General features: G+C 40.3%; 3 protein-coding genes and 1 long non-coding RNA gene across 6 annotated transcripts; 2 read left to right on the forward strand and 2 right to left on the reverse strand.

Annotated features, from left to right (window-relative positions):
* The first annotated feature begins 1,895 nt into the window (after window positions 1–1,895).
* On the forward strand, window positions 1,896–8,228 carry LOC103361718 (UDP-glucuronosyltransferase 2B20-like). 3 transcript variants are annotated; one of them, XM_008287892.1, is made up of 2 exons: window positions 1,896–2,017; window positions 5,623–8,228. In XM_008287892.1, exon 2 carries the CDS (start codon window positions 5,625–5,627, stop codon window positions 7,221–7,223), a length of 1,599 nt encoding a protein of 532 aa, XP_008286114.1. In that variant the 5' UTR covers window positions 1,896–2,017; window positions 5,623–5,624; the 3' UTR covers window positions 7,224–8,228. The 3 variants fall into 3 exon arrangements, with proteins under 3 accessions (XP_008286114.1, XP_008286107.1, XP_008286124.1); XM_008287885.1 differs by lacking the exon at window positions 1,896–2,017 and adding an exon at window positions 3,780–3,869; XM_008287902.1 differs by lacking the exon at window positions 1,896–2,017 and adding an exon at window positions 3,786–3,895.
* Window positions 8,229–11,954: 3,726 nt separating this feature from the next.
* On the reverse strand, window positions 11,955–13,249 carry LOC103361713 (P2Y purinoceptor 1-like). Its single transcript, XM_008287872.1, has one exon. It carries the CDS (start codon window positions 13,156–13,158, stop codon window positions 12,163–12,165), a length of 996 nt encoding a protein of 331 aa, XP_008286094.1. The 5' UTR covers window positions 13,159–13,249; the 3' UTR covers window positions 11,955–12,162.
* Window positions 13,250–14,456: 1,207 nt separating this feature from the next.
* Window positions 14,457–23,630, reverse strand: LOC103362046 (G-protein coupled receptor 4-like). The gene is made up of 2 exons (XM_008288299.1): window positions 21,392–23,630; window positions 14,457–16,009 (listed from the first exon to the last, which is right to left on the reverse strand). The coding sequence occupies exons 1-2, from the start codon at window positions 22,342–22,344 to the stop codon at window positions 15,013–15,015; spliced, it is 1,950 nt and encodes a 649-aa protein (XP_008286521.1). The 5' UTR covers window positions 22,345–23,630; the 3' UTR covers window positions 14,457–15,012.
* On the forward strand, window positions 19,936–20,587 carry LOC103361738 (uncharacterized). Its single transcript, XR_520419.1, has 2 exons — window positions 19,936–20,166; window positions 20,259–20,587. It is a non-coding gene; the product is annotated as an uncharacterized LOC103361738 (long non-coding RNA).
* Window positions 23,631–24,193: the final 563 nt, after the last annotated feature.

Here is a 24,193-nt window from a genome sequence, read left to right on the forward strand (position 1 = left end):
CGCCTGGTGCTCCTGATCGGAACCTTTTCGGGTTTGGAAACTGCAGGCTCTTCCACTGTGAAAACGATCACTAAGAGGAGAAACTCTCCAGAGCCACCTCACCTCTCCTCCACATGGAGGTTGGATCATTCAATCCTGTTGACTGACACAGAATGTCTGCACTTATATATATAGCGCTTTTCTACCTTTGCAGCACTCAAAGCGCTTTACAATGTTTCTCATTCACCCATTCACACACACATTCATACACCAATGGCGACAGAGCTGCCACGCAAGGCGCTAATCTGCCATTGGGAGCCATTTGGGGTTCAGTGTCTTGCCCAAGGACACTTCGGCATGTGGGGGGAACCGGGGAATGTGATGTTTTCTTCTCTGCTCCAGTTTGAGGTTCATGGATAAATCACAGATGGGCAGCTAGTAATGACAAAAACATGTATATCACAGCACAGTGTCATCAATTACTTTTCACGCACGTCACACTCAACATGAACAGTCTTAGAACTGTCTGACTACATACATCCCATTCAACTCACGTTCATTAACAGAACTTTTTAAAAGTCAAACTCAGTACTCTTTGACAGAGAAATATTGTTTTCAACAGGGATGTCACAAATTATGTGAGGATTCTAGACTTTGTTCACTGGGTTTTTGGGTTTTTGTCTGTCTCTGTGTTTTGGTGGGTGTGTCTCTGTTCACTGCAGGCTGGGCGGAGCCAATCAGGGAGATCACTGTCAGCTGTGGCTGATCAGCTGTGCCCAGCTTAAATACTGGCGTCTCACAGAAGACCGACGCCAGAGGATTGTGATACCTACCACGGGGTAACAGTCAGGCCACGAGCTGCCACACCGCACTGCGCAATTTGATGTTCTCTAGCCTCAAGTTTATGGTACGTGTTTCTCTGCCTGTCTCCAGTTCTCCTCCTCGGCTCCAGCACTCGGCACACCTCCAAGCTCTCCAGCGTTTTGTCACCCACGGGATTTCACGACCACGGACACCTTCACCGGGAGACCCTTCACGAGAGCACCCCCCCACGAGCACCGAACCCTGAGCACCGGACCCCTGCGCACCACCCCGGTTTCCCTCGTCACGGCTCCCTCTCTGCACCGGGAAAACCCCCACGGACCATGACACTCTCAGGCACCGGCTCTTCGTGCACCACCCTCGGGACCCCCCTTCCTTGGATCACGACCCCAAAGACTTCACTCCACCACCCTCCTTCAATAAATAAATAAACTGTTTCCTTTAACCCTTCACCCCGTCTCCCTTTTCGTTTGGGTTCACCGCACTATCACCGAGCACGAGTCGTCACAAATTAACTACAAATGTTATTGTGGTATCTGATATTTCACCTCATGGATTTTGAAGGTTTAAGACAGTGGTCCCCAGGTCAAAGGTTGCACCTCATGGATGTGGAGTGTTTAGACAGGAGTGACCAGGTCATAGGTTGCTAAAGGAGAGTCGCCTCACTGTCTAGAGAATGGGGCTCCCCTTATGGTATGAGCCATATATTCTTAGTGTTTGGTAGACAACTCCCCTATATAAGCCAGTGCTTTACGTTAATCTGAAGGGGGGTTCTGAGATACTGGACTTGTTTCAATGAACTTCTTTAAATCAACAAAACGGTATCAGCAGGGACTTTCCTCATCACCTTTAAATCATTGCTACTTAATAAACAACAAGATTGTCTTTCTTCTTGAATGATCTGCAGTGTCTCCATTCCACTCTCATTCCACATCCGACATGCAAAATGTTAAAATTATATCCAGATGGTGTTTGTGCAGAAAAGTCAAACCACAGTAACAGAGGAACAACAGGGGGCGGGGGCTTTAGAGGGCATGGTTAAAGCTTGCTTGGATAAAAAGGCAGCCTATTGGATATTTTCAGCCAGAGACGTGCAGAGTTATACATTCACTTGTGTTTCAACAAGCAGCTCACTGATCAGTTGCATAAGGTCAGACAGTGGATTGTTCTTGATTTGGATGAGAAGTCACAGACACTGAGGCTACTGAGGCCAGAGGTGAGGATCAGCTTTACTGAGAGACTGTGTGCGTGCGCTGATTTTTTAACTTTTTATGAAAAATGTGCTTGTTGTTTTATTAAGCAAAACTTTTGTTGCACAACAAACAACGACTGCTAATAAGCACACACACTTGAGTTAAGATAAGACTTCAAACCACTGATTTGAATACATTTTAAAAGCTATCCTGTCCCTTTTTGCGCAATATTTGGCTCACACCAAATCTATACCACAGTGCAATCAACCACATCTTGACAACAGTTTCTGCTATATCCTGTATTGTTGTGCCCTGAATTAATAATTTCTGATGCCAACAAATAGAGAAATCATATGTCTGATTCTGAGGACCTGAAATGCATTGTTATGTTATGTTTTCATGCTTCAGCTTTAGGGTTTACCCACATCTTACAATGCCACCAAACGGAAACACATTTACAAAATGTAGGAAGTGCAGCTNGCTTCATTCCACAAGCTGTCAGAATGCTAACTGCTGATCCGAATATACACACGATTCTTTATTTAATTGCTTTTAGTTATTGGATCCTGAAAAAAACTCTTTCATTTTGTTTGTACTACTGTTGTATTTACAGCAAAATGACAATAAACTTTGATTTGATTTGAAATAAAAATATTTCAGTAGTACCAACTACTGTACCGTGGTGCACCATTTTCAAGTTGCTGTTCAGGTTATAATGACATTGTTCAGCTTTGCTAGCCTGAGCTACTTAAACAAGGATGAAGAAATAGTCTTTGTTATATAATACAAAACAAAATTTATTTTAAAAAATACTCACCGAAAACGTATTATAACACGGCATTAATTGCACCACTCCTCTTTATTTTGTTGTCACTTTTTACAGCGCTTCCGAGAGGCGGCTGAAATAGCCACCTGATTGGATAGCGTCAGCCACCCTGTGCAAGACTGTGATTGGCTGATTTGTGGCACAGTTGTAACGCTGTGCCAAGTTGAATGAACGTGCAGGCAGAGTTGAGCTTGAACAGATCATCAGTGTTGTACGCAAGCGAGAAAGACACCACAAGCGAGTGTGAATGTGTAGTTGAGTGCACAGAATGGAAATCTATGAGAGAGTAAATGACAAAACCATGCATGTATGTTGATAGTTGCAAACATAGCAGTAATAGTTTTGAATATATCTTTGCTTGCTTAGATTTTGTTTTTATTTGCTCGAGATTGTTTTCTGCACTCAAACTTTCCCTTTATGCACTCAGGATTGTGGCACAAACATAATTCCATAGAGGGCACTGTGAGGGTTTAGTGAGCAATGGGCCACCCTGACAAAGGCTTCTGTGATGCTTATTGGCCTTTCACTTGTAAGATTTCCTAATGCTAATATTTCTGTAGATGTTATTCTGTGTAGTGTGGGACAGTGAGGGAATATTGTTCTATATTTAATTTTAGTCTGGATGTATTGTGACAAATTTGAGGTGATATGATCACGTTTTCATAAAAAGGTTAAACTTGTTACACTTGTACAGTTTTATTTGAATGATCTGCAGTGTCTCCACCACTGCAGATCATTCAAACACAACTTCCACTCTCATTCCACATCCCACATGCAAAATGCTAAAATTATATCCAGATGGTGTTTGTGCAGAAAAGCCAAACCACAGTAACAGAGGCACAACAGGGGGCGGGGGGTTTAGAGGGCATGGTTAAAGCTTGCTTGGATAAAAAGGCAGCCTATTGGATATGTTCAGCCAGAGACATGCAGAGTTATACATTCACTTGTGTTTCAACAAGCAGCTCACTGATCAGTTGCATAAGGTCAGACAGTGGATTGTTCTTGATTTGGACGGGAAGCCACAGACACTGAGGCTACTGAGGCCAGAGGTGAGGATCAGCTTTACTAAGAGACTGTGAGTGTGCGCTGATTTTTGAACTTTACATGGACAGTGTGCCTGTTGTTTTATGAAGCAAAACTTTTCCTACTTGTACAACAAACAGCTACTGCTAATAAGCACACACACTTGAGTTAAGATAAGACTTCAAACCACTGATTTGAATACATTATAAAAGCTATCCTGTCCCTTTTTGTGTGACGTTTGAGCTGCTATATCCTGTATTGTTGTGCCCTGAATTACAGTTCAAGATATGTTAATTTTTGATGCAAAAGACCAGAGGAATCATATGTTTGATTCTGAGGAACTGAAATGTATTGTTATGTTTTGTTTTAATGTTTCAGTTTGAGGACTTCAGGATTCTGACATGATTTTATTAGTGCTGAAGATTACTTAATGTTTCCAGAAAAAAAGTACAGTTCTACAATTTCTTTTTTCTTTTTTTTTGTTATCCAAAGTGACATACATCTGAGAGTAGTAAATAATTGAGAATCTGGACAAAGAGCAAAATGTAGCCTATGGTCAGCTTCAGAGAAGGCACAACAAGCAATGTTGATTAGTAAGAAATACATGTAGTTAATTTTTTGTTTGTGTTTTAATTTTAACATTTTTTAAATTTAAATTCTTGAACATTTCTTTATCAAAAACCTTTATACAGCACATGTTTACGAAAGCTTAATCATTCAATTCCTTTCATTTTAACTGTTGATCAAAAAAACATCTGTACCAAAGAGAAAGCCTGCAGTTGTGCACTGGTTTGGAAGCGCGTGCACTGAAGTGTTCAGTTCTTGGAAGATGTGCTCACTTGTTTTCCTTCCAAGAGTTAAATCAGAGTTGCTACACCATCGTATCTGTATGACAAATATGAAAACAGCTTCTCATACTGATCTGCCTATGGACCCTCAGTCATTCTAGTTAATTATTCATAGTGTTCACCCACATTTTATAATGCCACCAAACACAGACACATTTAGAATATGTAGGAAGTGCAGCATTTGGATAATAATATTCCTGTATATTGTATTACTATTTGTAAAAACCAGGGGCCTCATTTATTATCAGTTCATAGAAAAGGTTCTAAATTCTGTCATGAATGAAATTTAGAATGTCTGTAAGTACAAAAAATATCTGTATTTCTTAAACATGCATACATAGGTCGTATGCACATCAGTAAGTCTTCAGTGTTGATAAATCCCAGTTGTTTTTAACCACCATACTCGTGCACTTTCGCGATCATTTGCCTTTAGAAATGCCTCCAATTAACCATATACAGTAACAGCATGCCTCTTTATTAAACAAGTGAATGTGTTTCCCCCTCACCTTTCATCATCGTAGCAGAGTGTGAAAAAGAGGAACTTTTTGTAAACCAAAATTGAGGTACTTGTCAGCGAGGTCGAAGCTAACCAGAAAGTATTGTGAGGTGCATTAAATGTGGGGATAACCAAAAAAACTAAAAATAATTTCCTAATTTCCTAAGTATAAGGAGAAGTTCATAAATTCCATACTTTGCATGGGAATGTTCCTATGCACTCATTACGCACACATCTGTGCATACACACTGATGAGGCCCCAGGACTTCAAATACGTTGTTCTATTTGTAGTTCAAAAGGGTCTTTGCTTCCTAAAATGTTAATCATGACAGCTTTTTTAAAACAACAGTATTGAAGACAATGTGTTTTTTCTATTATATGAGCAATGTATAATCTGCAAATATTTGTCCACTAAGATATCTGTCTCTTCTACAGAGATGGGGACATATCCAACCTTCGCATTCATCCTTCTGTTTTCAGCAACTCTGTCATCCAGCTGTAATGGTGGGAAAGTGCTAGTTTATCCTGTAGATGGGAGCCACTGGCTTAACATGAAAATCCTTGTGGAAGCGCTTCATTCTAGGGGCCATCAAATCACTGTGCTACGTTCCTCCACCAGCTGGTATGTTTCTGAATTCTCACCCCATTACACCTCCATTACGGTCATCCAGGAACAGCCCCAAAACATAGAAAGCCAAGACTTGATGTCCTCTTTCTTGGAGAGGTCACTTGAGATCCGCCGGAATGAAGGTTCACTATGGGCATTTTTTGAGTTTTATAGCAACATTTTCAACATAATAAGAGAAAACCAGCAAGCTGTGGCAAAAGTGGCCACCAGCATCTTTGACAATAAGACACTGATTAAGGAGCTGAATGAAACTGGATATGATTTTGTACTGACTGACCCTACTTTTCCATGTGGAGTGATTTTGGCACACTATTTCAAGCTTCCCTTGGTTCTAAATGTGCGCTGGATTGCAAGTGGGGAGGCACACTTTGCCATTGCTCCCTCTCCACTGTCCTACATTCCTGTATTGTTTTCCCATTACTCTGACAAGATGGACTTTTTTCAAAGAATGAACAATCTAATCTATCATGCCATGTTGGTGTACATGCACTACTATGTGTCCGTTCCACCATACCAGGCGATATGTGACCGTTATTTTGGAAATGATGTCAGCGCCATGACTCTAACACAAGGAGCTGATCTCTGGCTAATGCGGGTTGACTTTACCTTCGAGCTACCTCGTCCCACCATGCCCAATGTTGTCTACATTGGAGGATTCCAGGGTAAGCCTTGCAAGCCTCTTCCATCAGATTTGGAAGATTTTCTGGAGAGTTCTGGTGAGCACGGGGTGATCGTCATGACCCTGGGGACTTTGCTTGGTGACCTTGGCCCTGAGAAATCAGAGATCGTTGCCTCAGCATTTGCCAACATCCCGCAGAAGGTTGTGTGGAGACATTTCGGGAAAAGACCGGTCTCTCTGGGAAACAACACCATGCTGGTAGAATGGCTGCCTCAAAATGATATCCTAGGCCACCCTAAAACCAAGCTTTTTATTACACATGGGGGAACTAACGGCCTGTACGAGGCCATCTACCACGGTGTTCCAGTTCTGGGCATTCCGCTCTTGTTTGATCAGAACGACAACATGGCGCGTATGAAGGCTCGGGGTGTCGCTGAAATAGTTGATGTGATAACACTGAATGTTGAGTCTTTGACAAATGCTCTGAAAAATATTCTCGACCCAGAAAAGCCGTACAAACAGAATATGCTCAAGCTGTCACAGCTTCATCATGACAAACCAATAAAACCCCTTGACAGTGCAGTTTTCTGGATGGAGTACATCATGAGGCACAAGGGTGCAGCACATCTGCGCACTGAATCATATAAGCTACCATGGTATGCCTATCACTGTGTAGACGTGATGGCAGTCTTTGTAACATTTGGATTGGTCATCATTTCATTATTCTGGGTTTCCTGTAGATGTCTCATAAGATGCTTGGTAAGGACTAAAAAGTCCAAGCAAGAGTAGATAATATGATGACAAAGAAAGCCTGGCACTGTAGGAATGTAAAGCAGGAATTTAGAGTGCTATAGTAATGATGGGATAGCAGCAATGGACAATGTTTAGGATTTAGATAGCGTGATAGATCAGCTTTATTGTCTGCCTTTTTTTACTGTGCTCCTGGCGAATTTTACATGATTTGCATAAAATGGTTTGATGATGGTGCCCAGATAGCTCAACAGGTTCAACGGGTGACCCATGTACAGGGGCTATGGTCCCGGACGCAGCGGCCGCGGTGCAATTCCAACCAGCGGCTCATTTGCTGCATATCCTTTCCCCACTCTTCTCCCCATGTTTCTCTGTCACTCTGTCACAAAAAAATCTTTTTAAAAAATGGTTTGATGATTATTGTTTTTAATAATTTCTGTAACTCACCACAAATTCGCATGTTGTAATGTTTGTGATTGGTTTGTGTTTGTGACTCGGCCTTTAGCAAAACGAAACCCCAGTTACCAGTACTTGCGTGGCAGCTGTGCTGTCATTGGTGTGCGTGTGAATGACTGAATGAGAAACGCATTGGGGTCAAAAGTTTCCACCTGACCCCCTCAGAAACACTTTTTCTTACAATCATCTTAGTATATTTAAATTAGGGCTGGGACTTTAATGGGTTAATTTCGATTAATTAATTGTTAATTAGTTAACATGGCGAAATAAGAAAAATGCATTTGATCACACCTTTCTCAGTTCCCCAAGAGAGTGTGTGAGTTAAAATTTCAACTGGTTGCATAGATCCGATAGTTTCTGCAGAGCCAGAGACTGTGCTCTCAGGACCCGCACCGTCAGGACCACACTTCTTCTGTGGCCACACATTTCGAACAGCATTGTTTGGACACAGTGCATGGCTTACAGTTTTAAAGGAAGATTTCACTCAAAATATACTTATAATTTAAAAGGTTTATTCAAGGATGATTCCACAGAATGTACTACTTCATGTCCAAGTACCTCTAATATTAAAGGTTTATTCCACCCAAATGATGTTTTTTCACTAACAAGTTAAGGTTTGAAAGGCTTATTACACCCAAAATACTACTTATTACAATAATAATTAAAGCCACAAGCAGCGATGGACGGATCCTCGCTGTACGATTGTCGGCCTTCACACACATTGGAGTGTGGTGCTCTGGACGGGACTCTGATGTGGCGTGTCGAGTTTGGGGAAGAAAGGAACACATACCGCCTAGTTAAGAGCCACTTCCTGTTTAGTGGCGAGCCGTGTGGCATGCTGGCAAAGCACTCTGACTGAGACTCGGAGCACACGTGTAAAGTTTCAGGCCGATCAGAGCACATACAGGCCAGTTACACAGCACGTCTTGTATTCTGGCGTTTTATGGCGTTGTGGCCACATCCCGGGGGTCGCCATTTCCACGTCGTCAGACTTTTGCAGACCATTTAACTAACTGTTAATCACTTCCTCCTGCATATTGTGCTGGCCAAATTTCAGGTGTGTATGACCTTCCCTGTAGAAGGAGATGGATTTTGAAAATGACCAAAAATGTCCAAAAGTCAGCCAAAAATGGCAAAATTGTCAGTGTGTTTTTTCAAAATGGCAGACTTCCTGCTGGGTTTAGGGCTTGGTGCTGATTGACTTTTTTGTACGTCCTGACCTGACACATGCCCACCGAATCTTGTAGCTGTAGGTGAAACGTCCTTCCAAATGACAGAAACACAGCGAAAATGGACAAAATGGCCATTGATCAAAGTTGCACGGGACACCATTTCCAAACCGGGCCTCATCTGCGGAGTGTTTGAGTGACTTTTAATCACCACGTCCTGTAGTTTGTGCTGGCCAAATTTCAGGTGTTTATGACGTACCCCCTAGGAGGAGATAGATTTTGAAAATGGCCAAAAATGACCATTTTTCAGCAAAAATGGTCCAGCATGCGCGCTGTTTTTCCAACATGGTGGATTTTTGGTTGAGTTTACAGAAACATGCAAGTGGACTTTTTTGTGCATCACAAGTTGTTACATATGTGTGCCGAATTTCGTAGTTCTCGTTGAAAGGTAGCCGCGATGGAACTCTGTTGAAATACTGTAGGTGGTGCAGTTGAGCTGTGTTGCATTTTAGAGCTTGGCGCTGGCAACTTTTTTGTTTATCCTGACCTGCTCTATATGCCTATTAAATTTGGTTAGTTGTAGGCCAAACGTGCTTCCGACAGGACTCCGTTGAAATTTTCAAGGTGCCGCTGTGGAGCAAGTTTTCTATTGAGGTGTGTATTTTTATTCCAAATTATAAAATTTTTCACTGGGTATGATGTGTGTGCCAAGTTTTGTGCAGTTTCGAGTATGTTTAGGGCCTCAAAAACGCGTCTCTTTGGGACGAAGAATAATAACAATCAAAGAGCCTAATAATCACAAGGGTTTCAATAGGATGCTTGCACTGTTAGTGCTCGTACCCTAAGAATAACTTGGTTGCTAAGACTTGCATTTGGACACATTGTGTAATTAACATACTTGTGTCGTTATCAGGTAAAATAATATTATAATCAAATGCGGTGGCCTCTGTGGTCTCTTGATCCCGACTAGGGCAGTTGAAAAGGTTGGAAAGAGGTGAAACACAGGGACAGCTTTGGAGCCAGATATATATATATATTTATTTGATGCTATCCAAACACACGCACACACACACAAAAGTAAGTTAGTGTTGTGACTCCCATGGCTGAGTCACTGCTCTCACTACCTCCTAAGAGAGACTCAGAGAGACGCATATTAAAATACACAAGTAGATATAGCATTAATGTATCTGATAAACTGTACATATTTCACTTTTTTGCTGTGGCAAAATATATTTAGTTTTTCACAGTTTTGAACAAGAGAATGGGAAGTGATAGTTTTGGCCGCATCTGGTGTTCAATATGGGAAAGGATTTCCTTTGCTGAATTGTAATGTGCACCTTCAAAAAAGAAAGGATATTTGGTCAATTTGAACCTTTATTAGATCATTGTGAAAACATAAATAATCCTAAAGTACACCCCACCCTAGAACTGGACCAAAGACATACTAGATGTCTCAACATTACAACACAATGTCACAATGAAAAGATAAACTATGAAAACCTCTGCAGACAGACCCTACTTGCATAGGTGTGAGTGCATGATGATCATGAAGCTATATTGGCGTTGCTGTAACTGGCAGCTGCTATGTGAACCACAGTGGTGGAAAGCAACACTTGTATCGCATCGGTGTACTGCGCTAAAATGTGGTCTTCTCGTGAAAAACGGAGCACACCTCCATGACCTGTTTTCTCCGCTCATAGAAAAGACCACACGTAGAAAAAAAAACCCTCGCTTTTATCTCAGACAAATCTGACATTACAATGCTCTAGTTCTAATGTCTCTCTTACTCATAGACTGTATAAAAGATGGACGTAGCAACCGGCCCTGAAAAATGAAGCCAACGATTCTTGTCGATTTTTGCATCACTGGCTCCAAAAATCCAAGATGTCAACCAGGAAGTAGCAAAACCCTGGCTTCATTTTCTCAGTGCAGAAAACAACGGGTCACGGTCGCTACGTCCATCTTTTATACAGTCTATGCTCTTACTCTTACTCTTTTTTCAAGTTATTTTTGGTTGCACACGTTTCTGAGCGCACCACAGATACCAACAGCAGCTACCACAGCCTGCATTGTGGGGCATTTAGGGAACATTGGTAAATTGCAGCATCTATCGATAAGAAAATGTTCAGCAAATCACATTTTTTGTCTGTGACAAGGTGGGAAGTGCGACCAAATGAGAAAGTTGGTCACACCGGTGCTAAGAGGGGAGATCAAAATTCCCATATCGTGGGACTGTAGGTTGCAGATGGTTCATTATTGTACCTTGGAACTATGTAATCTGGATTCTGTAAAGTGAGGACCATTTAGTTGATCTCCTTGTTCTTGTGTTTATACTGTATTCTGTATTAAATATTGTAAATTTAAGACTCTGCTGGGGGGTTGTGACCTCAAGGACTATCTGTGTCATGCTTGCTCAGATAGTTCCAGAGCATCACTCGAGCAGAGTCACCGCCAAACTCAAATACATGTGATTCCAAATAAATGGGTAAGTCTGACAGTGTCCTGTCTGAAATAATGTAAGTGATTTAAGATTCTGTTTGTTATTTAGCTGTCAATAAAAAGCAAAAGTGCTGTTAATACTGTTGATTCATTCTGTTTCCTTTATGCACCACTTCCTTGACTGAAGTGTTTGAGTTATTTGCTGCTCATTCATAACATTAAAATGAAAATTCTTGTTAAATTTTGAAAATGGGTCACCTGTACCGTCACCCTCATACAAATTGGCACTGAATGCGAGTTGTGTGCATGTGGGGTGGAGGGAACTTATACACACTTATGCACATAAAATACTATAAAACTAACCAACAATACACATAAAATCAAAATAAAAAAAACTTGCTCATGCATTTGTTGTTTTCATGACATGCATAATTTGACATTTGCTTTATTGTAAGACACTTTGTAGCTTTGTTTTTGATAGGTGCTACACAAACACAGTTATTGTTTTTATTTTCTATGATCTAAATTCAATGCATTTGTAGCAAACCTACTGTCAAACCTGTGTCCGATGTATTAAGAGGACAATAACATTTCTTTAGTAAGTTTCTGTTTTAACAGAGACATGCTTGGCAATAGGCTTCTCCTCCCCTAGCACATGATTACTATCAACTCACAAACCTCACAATATCAGTGACATATCAAGAGCTGGTTTATCTGAAGTTCTCCTTTATTTGGAACATTTTCAGCATGTTGCAACATCACCCTAAAAAGCAGAGAACACAAACGTGACCTCTTACACCAAATGTATCATCAAGGGAAAGAATGCAATGGTACTAGAATGAAAGACAATCTGCCGGAAAATTACATTGCTAGTTGTGATTGAGAAACTTGTACAAGCAATAGAGCAATCAATTTCAAACTTCATCTTCACTTTGTGCTACAGGCACTCTGCCAGACACAGGCACACACCGACAATTAAACATCTGAGGAGCTCGCTGGAGCAACTGTCTGAGCTGAGCAAGAATATCTTCATCTACATGGAGGTAAACCAGAGGGTTCAGAGCACTGTTGAGACACACAATTCCACGAGTTATCTGATGAGCAGCAAAGGCTCCTTTATCCCACACAGGACATATACGAATACTCCTGTTTGACAAAACTCTTGAATAGAGGGTGAGGTTTTTGAGTACATGATAGGGGATGTAACACACAGAGAAGAGAAGAATCAAGATGAACAACAACTTCAAGCATCTTTGTTTCAGTACCTTGTCAATGGTATTTGTACGACAGAGAACAGCAATCACATGTCCATAGCAGCCCAGAGTGATGAGAAGTGGGATAAAAAATCCAGTGAATGTCCATCCAAGACTGTATCTCAGGTAATCCTTGACGTACTTTTCAGAGGTGGTATGATAGCACTTTCCGGTGTTGTTTTTGTATGATGTTTTGGCACAGAACATGTCTGGAAGACTCTGAACGCTCACCAACAGCCAAACCATGACTGAAATAGCCACAGAGTGGGTGACAGTTAATTTTCCCATCACTCTCATTGGATGGACAATAGCCAGGTACCTGTACACACTTATACAGGTGAGGAACCCAATGCTGCCGTACAAATTCAGGTTGAAGCTGAGCCTTGTTATCCCACAGAATGCATCTCCAAAGATCCATTTTTTCTGTTTCAAGTAGTACACTGCCAAAAATGGGAGTGCGGGCAGGAACAAAAGATTTCCAAGTCCAAGGTTGAGAACAAACACGTTAATGTTTCCCAGTTTCTTCCATTTCTGCAGCAAGGACTTCAATCCCCATCTATTAGTGGCCAGAGCAAGAAAGAATACAAAGATGTAAATACCAGGCAGTAAGCTGGTTTCATAGAACTTGTTGACACGAGGACAGTAGGTTTTATTCATTCTGTCTTTCTTAAAGAGGCCAGTACAACCAGAGTCCTTATAGCATCCTAGCTACAACCACACTCCTCTGTGGCAAAAGTGACTTGTGAAAAGCGAGAGAAAACCTTTGTATTTAAAAACAGCGTCTCATAAAGCTTCCTGTTTGAAGCTGTTGTCTCACACGTGAATTCGAGGTCAGTGGGAACCACCTCATTCTCAGATGCATTCAAGCTTTGGTTGCTTCTGCACAACTGCAGTTCTTTGTTGTTTCATTTGACAGTACTGACATATCATGGTGGAAGTAATTTAAGAGATAAAAAGAAGAAACTCTCTGCTGAATATAATGTTTGAAAATCAAATGTCCACACGACCTGTTGTTGTTCAAGAAGTTAGGAGTCCATTTTCACAAAATATAGTTTCCTACATGACAGCAGTTTTAGTACACAAAGTACAGGAGCTTAATGATATTTATGATGTTTCAGTCTGTCAGATAGTAAAGCTTTGTGACTGACAAAAATGGGCAGGTAAGAGACTCCCTCTGGTGGTAGTTAAAACATGTGAAAATATAACTGTGCATTCACAAAGCAGAATTACTCTTACATACTCAGCTGTTTTTTGAAGCAGAGTTGTAAAGGTAAAGATTTTTTTAACAGTATTGTGCAGTGCTGTTGTTGTCTTTTGGGTTTTTTTTGGTGTTTGTGAAAACAGACAGATCACCATATGTGTTTAAAGGTGTCAGTAATAGAAACATCATTGCTTCGTAAACTAAAGAACAAGCATCCTGTGTGAAACAAGTGAGTCACACAACTGCAGTGAGGTGTTACGATTAGTCACACTGAACATTAAGGAAAAAAGAAACACCAACTGCCTTGCCTTTTTTAGATTTTATTAGAAATTATTTTTTACATCATAGCGAAGTGATAGTAGTAACTGACCCAGAGAGATCTTGATGTATCTTAGTAATTGTATTTCCTCTAAATTCTCCTTTAACCTGGTGGTCATTAATATGACTTGCAACAAAAACCCAAACTGGAGACATAAAGTTAAATATAACCAGAAGGAAGGGTAACACAATCTATTCATGGTGCCACAATACTATAGATCTGTGGTTCAAACTGTGTTTACACATATTATTTTAGTTCGATTTTTTTTATGTATCAATCAACGATATTTTTATTGGACTTTCGTGACATGGAATAACCAACACTGATGACCATGTAGCCCCTATGGGATGGAATAGTGCAATAATGGTTTGTTTTTTTTATAATCTGATCTTGGCTGGCGTGTTGAAATGATTGGTAGACACCATGTATAAGATAAATTGTTTATTAACATGATTATATGACTGAATCATCACATCAAAAGAATGAGAGTGGGGTAGGTTTTGAATGCCATACACGTCATTGTTGTAACAAGGCAGGATAAGAGGAAACGAGAACAGCGGTGGTGAACAGAGATGAGTGTGACAGCCAGGTGACACTAAAAGAGTCCCTGGAGAGCTGAAGGTTTGTGTCACAGTCAGAAGGAACCTTTGTCACATAACAGCAGCAGAAGCTATGAGAACAGGGTCAGTCAATTTTCCAAACTGAGCAAAGCATTGACAACATACAATGGAGAACATGACTGCTTTATCCACCTCAAAGCTTTGAATTTTTAAATCCTGGATTCTGCAGTATTTTGGTGTAAGACACAGAACTGATGAGCTTCAGCTGTGTATTTCAATACTTCTTTTTCCATGTTAACATTTTTTGCGCCAAATCAGCGTCTGTATTACAAGCATGAAATTACTACTGAAGACAAAATATCATTATTGTTTTTAGGAAATATAAAACACAGGATGTTTAACATGTCACACTAAAACATGTTGCTCTTGTGCTAAACGTCTGTGATTTGTCTCAAAGGCACACTGTGAGAGTTTGTTCGAGGCGTCTGGCTAAACACCTCAAGAGCTCCGTGGAGCAGCTTTCTGAGCGAAGCGAGACAATCATCCATGCTATGGAGGTAAACCAGAGGGTTCAGGGCACTGTTGAGACACACAAGACCTCGACTTATCTGGTAGGCGATGTAGACTCCATTAAACCACTTTCTGCACACATTTTGTCTTTGCAAAACTCTTGCCGTGAGGTTGAGGTTCTTCAGTATGTGGTAGGGGATGTAACAAACACAGAAGAGAAGAATCATGAAGAGCAATAACTTCAAACTCCTTTGTTTCAGTACCTTGTCAATGGTATTTCTACGACAGAGAACAACGATCACATGTCCATAGCAGCCCAGAGTGATGATAAGTGGAATGAAAAATCCAGTCAGTGTCCATCCAAGACTGTAGTACAGATAATCCTCAACATAGTCTTTAGAAGTGGTGTCAAAACATTTTCTGGTGCTGTTTTTGTATTTTGTTTTGGTATAGAACATGTCTGGAAGAATCTGAACAGTCACCAACAGCCAAACCATGACTGAGATAGCCACAGAGTAAGACACAGTTAATCTTCCCATCACTTTCACTGGATGCACGATAGCCAGGTACCTGTACACACTTACACAGGTGAGGAAACCAATGCTACCGTACAAATTCAGATTGAAGCAGAATCTTGTCATCTTGCAGATCACCTGTCCAAAGATCCATTCATTTTTCACCATCAGAAACAGGAGTGTGAGCAGATACAAAATATCTGCAAGTCCAATGTTGAGAAGAAAGACATTGATGATCTTTAGTTTCGTCCAGTTGCGCAGCAGAGACTTGAGTCCCCATCCATTAGCCGCCAGACCGATGATGAACACAAAGCTGTAGATTGGAGGGAGGAATTTTCCTGGAAAAGCAAAGTTGATACGTGGACAAGAGCTGTTCTTCATTGTGTCTCTTGAAAAGCAGAAAATGATTTAAAGGAGGCAGAGTGGTAACTATGATAAACATTCCTTCCTGTTACATAGTGACTCTTCTTAGAATCTTATCAGGGTATTCGTAAATGGAAAATATACGTGTTTATGCCAACGGCAGCTAGATTGAATGATAAAGTCTGGGGGACAGTTTATCACAGCATGAATGGAATTATGGGTGCAGATTCAGTTTGAACATTTGGGGGAGGGTCTGGGTGTCCTACCCCAGGAAAATTTGAGCATCAAACTCTTCTCCTGTAACTCTGTTAATGCATCAGTTTGTGCCTTTTCTACATCAACTTATGGAGAGGAAAATACAAAATTCAGACAACAGAAGACAATTCAAATTAGAATATATTATAATGCAGTAAAGGAGTTTGCTTGTTCTCCCCATGCAGCATGGGTTCTCTCCGGGTTCTCCGGCTTCCTCCCACAAGGTCCAAAAACATGTTGAGGTTAATTGGTGATTCTAAATTGTCTGTAGGTGTGAATGTGGGTGTGCTTGGTTGTCTGTCTCTAAGTGTAGCCCTGTCACAGACTGGCGACCTGTCCAGGGTGTCCCCTGTCTGAGTCACCTGGGATAGGCTTCAGCCCCCCCGCGACCCTTGTGAGGATTAAACGGTGGATGGATGGATAATACTGTAAAGCTCTCGGGCATTCTGTGTTGCTTTTGAATCTTTGTTCTCCTGTGGATCAGTTTTTGTCATTTAACAAACATGATTTACTGTTCTGTCCTCTTTTATGTCTTTCGTTTGGGCCAGTAGCCCCTTTAAATGTGCATGTGGCATTTTTTCAATGAGAAACGAACTTATTTTGATTACTTACCCCTGTACTTGAATGGAGCTTTGCTGTATTTCAATCACATAACCAACTAGTCACAAGACCATTTTCTGCCCAGAAAATTGTATTTCAAGTATCTGTTCAAAAATGCTGGACAAATCAGTAATTCTGTCAAGCAGATAACACCTTAGATTTTAGCTCTGTTTCATTTTCAGTGTCTGAAGCTTTAAATCAAACTGAGTTACTGCCACCTGCACCTCTTTCAGGAAGAGCAAACCTCTGTCGGACTGCATTCCAAATCACATACTTGTTCTTTTTACTTTACATACACACCACAGCTGCCGTCACAACGTACAAACATGCAGTACACGTACAATTGGAACATGCTACCATGTCAAAATAATGCGGCTTAAACTTTGAGCATCGCATTCTGTAGTGTGAAAAAATGCTGCCAAAATCGGACCAGATGTCATAGAGCATTCGGGTATTTTTGGCATACTACATTTGACATATTGCATACTGTGTCAACCCAGTCTCATGGCAATTTGTGAAATAGTCACGAAATTTAATCTATTGTTTCATGTCTTGGGACACGATTTGCCCAACTTTTTTGTGTTCCCTAGCACGAATTTCAAACCAATACATTTCAATTGGAATTATCTTTCGTGTCTGGGACACTTTTTTTCCCTATTAGACAGCACATATACTGGGATGTTCTTGTCGTTCTTTTCTTCCGTCAGTCAGGCATTAACCAATTTTACTGTTATGGCCGGTCCACACTATTAACTATAGAGATCACTATAAAGATGTGTGCGCCCACACTGACCAATGTTAACATTCTGCAAACATCGGCGCTATGTATAAACTCCATATTCATTCAAATAGAAATGACAAAGTATACAAGAAAAACACAAGTGCTTTTACTGTGTTTGGGCTACATGTTCGTCGTTACTTTCATTTCTCTGTAAACGAATACAACTCTGAAAAGAAGGACACGTGCAGGAAAACGGAGACTGGAAGATGTACTGTGATCGCAGCAATGAATAATATGACTTTTGAAACTGAAAGGGCCAGTGGCGGGGAATGTATCTGTAGCTTTGTGAAGCTTTTAGCTAGGCTGGCTACATTAGCTACTAGCCTAGCCTAGCTGCTGCAGCTGCTTCTTCTTCTATTGATTTGGCAGTTGGCATCCAACCTTCAGGTGCATTACCGCCACCTACTGTACAAACAAAAACATTACAGACCCTGTAGGACAGATCTCTTCCGGGGCTGTGTCCAAAATCACTACTTCCTACTAACTATATAGTGATCACTATATAGTGCACTATATAGGGAGTACCTCCGCAAAGTAACATTACTCGAGCTATTAATTACATCGCTCGCTAGCCACGATTTGTGCCACAACAGCGTATTACAAACACATCAAATTAACAGTTTATTGTGTAGCTAAGAAATCAAATTAAGTCAAGTTTATTGTCATTTTGCTGTACATACCAGATGAGAGAGCGTTTCTTCAGGAGTAACTTAAAGCAATTTAAATAAAGTGGTGCAGTATGTCCAAATCACAAACGAGCGGCGCAATTTTAGCAACGTTCACTGTCCGGGTAAAATAAAATTTAACAAAACAAGCGGGAATTTTTCGCGCTCTCGTTCGTCCAGTTTCATTGCCTTTCGCGCAATGCATGACGGTGCATATTGCTCAGTGAGTGACCATCGGCTGTACACTACTTTTCAAGGTGCATTGTGGGATATTTTGAGTGCACTATATAGGGTGTAACATATGTAACTTAGCATTTGGACACCCCTACAAAATGGCATGCACCCTATATAGTGCACTATAGAGGGCATAGGGAGTGATTTCGGACACAGCCCGGGTCTACAGTGAGGCTGCACGGGTTGCCTTAGCAACGAGCACAAATTTCCCCCAAACACTGCCGGTGCAATATAAACACAGAAAATACCACAACATGATGTACTCTTTTACACTTATTTCATACTACATGTATTATAATTTAACAGTAGCACATTTGTCAGTACTTCAATCCGTTTATTTTAGTTTATTAATACAAAAACACAACCCTAGTTGTAAACTCCAAGAAGAACTACATATTTCATGGTGTGTTGAATCACGTTGTATTGTAATGGTACTGGAAGTTGTAGCTTTTTCTTCAAAATAGCTGTTTCTCCTAAATGGTCGGTGAAATATAAAACTTTAAGTGCATTTAGGGGTTTAAATTGATGAGGAACATGTTTATTTGGACTGCCTACAAAAGAAATTGATACTTACATAAGTGAAATACAATTTTTACCACATTTTGTGATGCCCCCTGCTGGTGAAAACATCAAGACAAGGTCTACATGATAGTAGAAGTCAAGAGCTTTGTATAACAGTTGGTCCCATGATTCTAGCCTCTTTCCTTGTTGAATTAGAAGCTTTTAAAGATGCACCAAAGTCAAAGTTTAAAGGTCAATATCTCTGAGCAAGAGCAACTTCAAACTTCCAGACTGACATAATCTTACTCACCTGATCAAATCCTTTCCAATGATGTAACATGTTTAGTCTATGACAAAGTTTTTGTTGTCATTTTTGTTTCAGAGCATCACTTGTTCAGCATCAAACATTCTGAAGTAAATGGTTAAATCTGAAGTCGCATCCTATCAGAAATAATTGGATTTCAGCAAGATTTCCGCTCATGATTAAAGCTTCCATTACTTTCAAAACACATCACATGTATCCGTGTTTGATATGCTGAAGAAATAGACTCACGTCAGTTGGAGATGTTGTTGCATAAATGAGTAAACACTTAAGTATTTTTCTACATGAAGCCCTTACTTTTTCTTCTTGTTTTCATTTGTAGAGGACTATGCACATGTTTAATGTTGAGGGGGACGCATACCCTGTATCCTGCCTGACATCTACACCTATGCATGTGGTCAACCCTATTGTAGATCTGAGGCATCTTTACACTATGTGATTTTGGGTTGCCTCAGATATAAGTTTGCAGGTACGATACAGACTGGAAGCAGTGGACTCACTGACAGGGTTTCATTTTCATTGCTCAGACAGATTAGTGTGTTAGGCATTCGAGGATTTATTTCATTGTTTTACTGTTTATTGTTTGTTTGTGTATCATGTATCTGTTTTATGTAGCTTTTGATTTTGTACAGCTGCTACCTTGGCCAGGTCTCCCTTGTAAAAGAGACTTCTAATCTCAGTGGGACTTCCTGGTTAAATAACGAGAAATATATAAATTTTTCTGCAATTTTTTTGAGAGGCACCTGCCTGCAGCCCTCCACGGTCAAGCCTGCGCCGGAACTGACTTGACCATGGTGCCTCTCATCAGACCTGCTGATGTGAACACACCAGTGGAAGGGGTACGCTTTTTTCACAGCATATATTGGTTGGATACTGTTGGTGCAGCATTATGGTACAGAAAGACAATATTTTTTTTTTGTCTTTTCTATAGGACTCGGTTGACGTGCGTATTCTGCATGATTCCAAATGTGCAGCAGAGTGGGTTGAGGCCAATCAGAAACTCTTCTCTGCTGTAGTGGACCTGCCTGATGGTCTGTGCATGGAGGAGGAGTAACAGGCTGAGGCTGCTCTGCAGTATAGGAGAGTCTGGGAGGAGAAAATGGAAAAGAAAGAAAAGGAAGCAATACCGGATGTATTCAAATTTACATTCCACAATATTGATGACGTGTTGAAATTCTGTGAGATCATAGTTGATCAAAAAATTTGGGGCATGTTGTCAATGTCACACTGATGAATAAATAAAAGTAACAGTACATTTGATAATGTTGTGACTTTCATTTGCGTTTGTTTAATTTGTTTATTATTTTGGTATTAATTTATGTGGTACCTTACATATTGTTTCATTAATTATTTAGTTAGATATTTTGTTCTGCTCTATGTCCCAAATGTGGGTTCCTACCTTCTGTTGTTTTGGTCCAGCGCTTAAAATTGTGGACGGGGTGAAGGGTCAGAGTGGAATGTCGATCTGAAGCTGCCAATAAAGCTGTTGAACTGTCCTGCTGTTTTTGTGATTTATTAGCACAGAAGATAGCAAAACATAACGTGAACATAAAGTAATTGTAGCCCGCCTAAACCACCGCCTGGAGACGGTTGAACCACACAACTTTTCAGGGTTAAACAGACATGATCATGAGGCACCAGGAACACAAAAGGTGTTAACATTATTGCAACTGTGCATGTCAGAAAGTACTCAATTGCTCTTTGCTTGTGGCATTTCAGCTTCCTCTGCTGTGCGCCTGATGTTTGTCGCAGCAGTCAGGAAACCTCATACCATTTGCATCCTGTTTATCTACACGCATTCACACCACCAACTTCTCCTTTTACAACAATCCAGGCTACACCTAGCATTTAGCATCTCAGCCATAAACACAACACATGGTCCTTCAGTTTTTGGTTCAAGTACATTGCTTTAAGATGAGCTTTTTTTTTTTTTTTTTGAGAATGCCAGCAATATGACAAGCATAGATCCAAATCTTGAACCAGTCCAGTAAATGTGCCGCAGTCTCAGATAAAGAAAGGTGTGTAAAGAAAGTGTTCCATTTCAATCACACATTTTAAATTGACGCCAGAGGATCTTGACTAGACAGCCTTGTGAAAGCCTGGCGAGCTCGCTGGGGAAGCTGTCTGAGCTGAGTACAAATACCTTCATTTACATTGAGGTAAACCAGAGGGTTCAGAGCACTGTTGAGACACACAAGGCCACGACATATCTGATGAGCGATGAAGACTCCATTAAACCATTTCTGGCATATACGCTGTTTGGACAGAACTCTTGACCAGAGGTTGAGATTCTTAAGTACATGAAAGGGGATGTAACAAACAGAGAAGAGAAGAATCAAGATGAACAACAACACCAAACATCTTTGTTTCAGTACCTTGTCAATGGTATTTGTACGACAGAGAACAGCAATCACATGTCCATAGCAGCCCAGGGTGATGAGAAATGGGATACAAAATCCAGTGAATGTCCATCCAAGACTGTAGTTCAGATAATCCTCAACATAGTCTTTAGAGGTGGTGTCAAAACAATCCATGGTGTTGTTTTTGTATGTTGTTTTGGGGTAGAACATGTCTGGAAGAATCTGAACAGTCACCAACAGCCAAACCATGACTGAAATAGCCACAGAGTGGGTGACAGTTATTTTTCCCATCACTCTCATTGTATGGACAATAGCCAGGTACCTGTACACACTTATGCAGGTGAGGAACCCAATGCTGCCGTACAAATTCAGGTTGAAGCAGAATCTTGTCATCTTGCAGAACTCCTCTCCAAAGATCCATTCATTTTTCCTGTAGTACACCATCAGAAACGGGAGTGTGAGCAGATACAAAATATCTGCAAGTCCAAGGTTGAGAACAAAGACATTGACAATCCCCAGTTTCTTCCAGTTGTGCATCAGAGACTTCAGTCCCAGTCCATTAGCCACCACACCGATGATGAACACTGTGATGAGGACTGGAGGCAGGTATTTGCTTTTAAAGTCAAAGTTGATGTCTAGACAAGAGCTGTTCTTCATTCTGTCTGTTAAAAGGCAGAAAATTGGTATTCTGCTGTCTTCTGGGAAGGAGTCAGTCAGATTCGCTCCTCTGGGTGCTGGTGTTCTTCGGAACAGAAAAAACTAAAAAGAAAAACTATATCACACAGGATTTAAAGACTTCCTCTTTTACGTCTATCGGCTGCATTTGATTTTATGCACCTTCAGTTATCCAGGAAATCACATGCATTCATTTGACCTTTATTTAAACTTAAACAAAGAAGGTCTCATTTACACTGTAGGCAAATAGAAAAATTAAAGTTGTAGCAACACAAATAAGACACTTGGGAAACAACAAAATATTCATATTAAATTTTATATACAAACTAATCAAGTACAAGAAGAGCAACTGGAACAAAAACTAAATTAAACACCATAATTAATGTAAGGATAAAAATAAGTCCAGCTTTTCACTGTTATGCCCTTTAATTCGCATAGCTGATGCACATTGAGTAAAGACATAGTGACAACAAGTCACAGACTCTGACAATACCTTTTTGTGACGGTGACAATTTGAGAAGTGGAAACTGAAATTAGCCCTATAGCCTAAGCCTCTTGCACAACTCCAAATCTGGAGAATAAAACAAATCTATATTTTGTTTTATTTCATGGCTATTATATGTCCATGCCATGTAGCCACCAGAAGTTCTTAAATACAGGCAGGAATGCAGGGTAAATATGATTTTATACACAATCAGTTGCCCTTATAGCTAATTAATCATTGTGTAGATAGATTCTTGGAATACATAAAGGAAATTTAAAATCTCTTGAATTAAAATGAAATGTTTAGACTTTATGAATAGCTTGTGTACTTTGTGCATTTTGTACTCTGTGGCTAACAGAATGAATAAACGTGACCATAGCAGTGTTAGATTTCTGCTGTTGTATATAGGTGATAGGTGTTGCCTGAGGGAAGTTTACCACATCCTGTCGTGAAATGATTTCTTTGCGGAAGAATTAGCACATGCTGTTTCTCTGACACTAAATTTTACCCGAGCTGCACTTTGCCTTCTATTACAATAAAATCTATGGAATTTTGTCTTTCTCAACAAATGCTGTCATATTGTTGGCTTTATTTGTACTTGTCAAATCATTTAGTAAATTGTATATACCAGTGACAAGACATTACTAATAGCCTAATTGTGTTTTCTTTTTAGACACTAACAAAGTAACTTCTGCCTCTGTTATGTTATTTCCAATCAAAATCAAATCAAGTTTATTGTCATTCAGGACCATTTAATTAGTAAGTTTTGTGGAATGAACGTCTGGGATAGACAAGACACTAAATGTTCACTCTTGCTGTTTCCTGAAGGCTGCTGCTGCGTCCATACCATAATAATCCACACTGTCATTAAAATGATTTAACAGCATTAATAAAAAAAAAAAATTGTTTGGTCTCCTAAGACTCAGCTAAGTCATGCAGTGAGATGCTGCTGAGTTCACAAATAATACCACAGGGCTTTTTAAAAGTCTAAGATTGTGCTCATCCATCAGCTGTATCTGCTTTATCCTGAAGGGGGAAACAGCATTGGGGTAAGAGGGAGGATACACACTGTACAAATCTCCACATTCATATCAACAGCCAATTAAGAATCAATAATTTACCTACCATGCAGGTCTATGGTCTATGGGAGGAAGTTGGAGTACCCATAAAGGTCTAAGGAAAACATGCAAAACACACACAGAAAGCTGCAGCAGATTTAAAAACAACTACCTGCTTCCGGAAAATGAACGTTCAGCCCACTAGATGTCAGGATGTGAAAAGTTGTGTGATCTGAGTGGAAAAACCCCTCAGAGGCACGTGTCTGTAGAAGTGAAGAACTCTGACGTA

This window comes from Stegastes partitus, unplaced genomic scaffold, assembly GCF_000690725.1.
Source record: "Stegastes partitus isolate 25-593 unplaced genomic scaffold, Stegastes_partitus-1.0.2 Scaffold12, whole genome shotgun sequence".
NCBI classification, from domain to species: Eukaryota; Metazoa; Chordata; class Actinopteri; family Pomacentridae; genus Stegastes; species Stegastes partitus.

Bases quoted from the DNA above. Each gene is read 5' to 3' on its own strand.
- LOC103361718 (XM_008287892.1), top strand. From the start codon at position 5,625: ATGGGGACATATCCAACCTTCGCATTCATCCTTCTGTTTTCAGCAACT.
- LOC103361713 (XM_008287872.1), bottom strand. From the start codon at position 13,158: ATGAATAAAACCTACTGTCCTCGTGTCAACAAGTTCTATGAAACCAGC.
- LOC103362046 (XM_008288299.1), bottom strand. From the start codon at position 22,344: ATGAAGAACAGCTCTTGTCTAGACATCAACTTTGACTTTAAAAGCAAA. The intron at 16,010-21,391 runs GTCAATTTAAAA...CCTTTAAATCAT, and splicing joins TCTAGTCAAGATCCTCTGGC to TTTCTGCTTTTCAAGAGACA.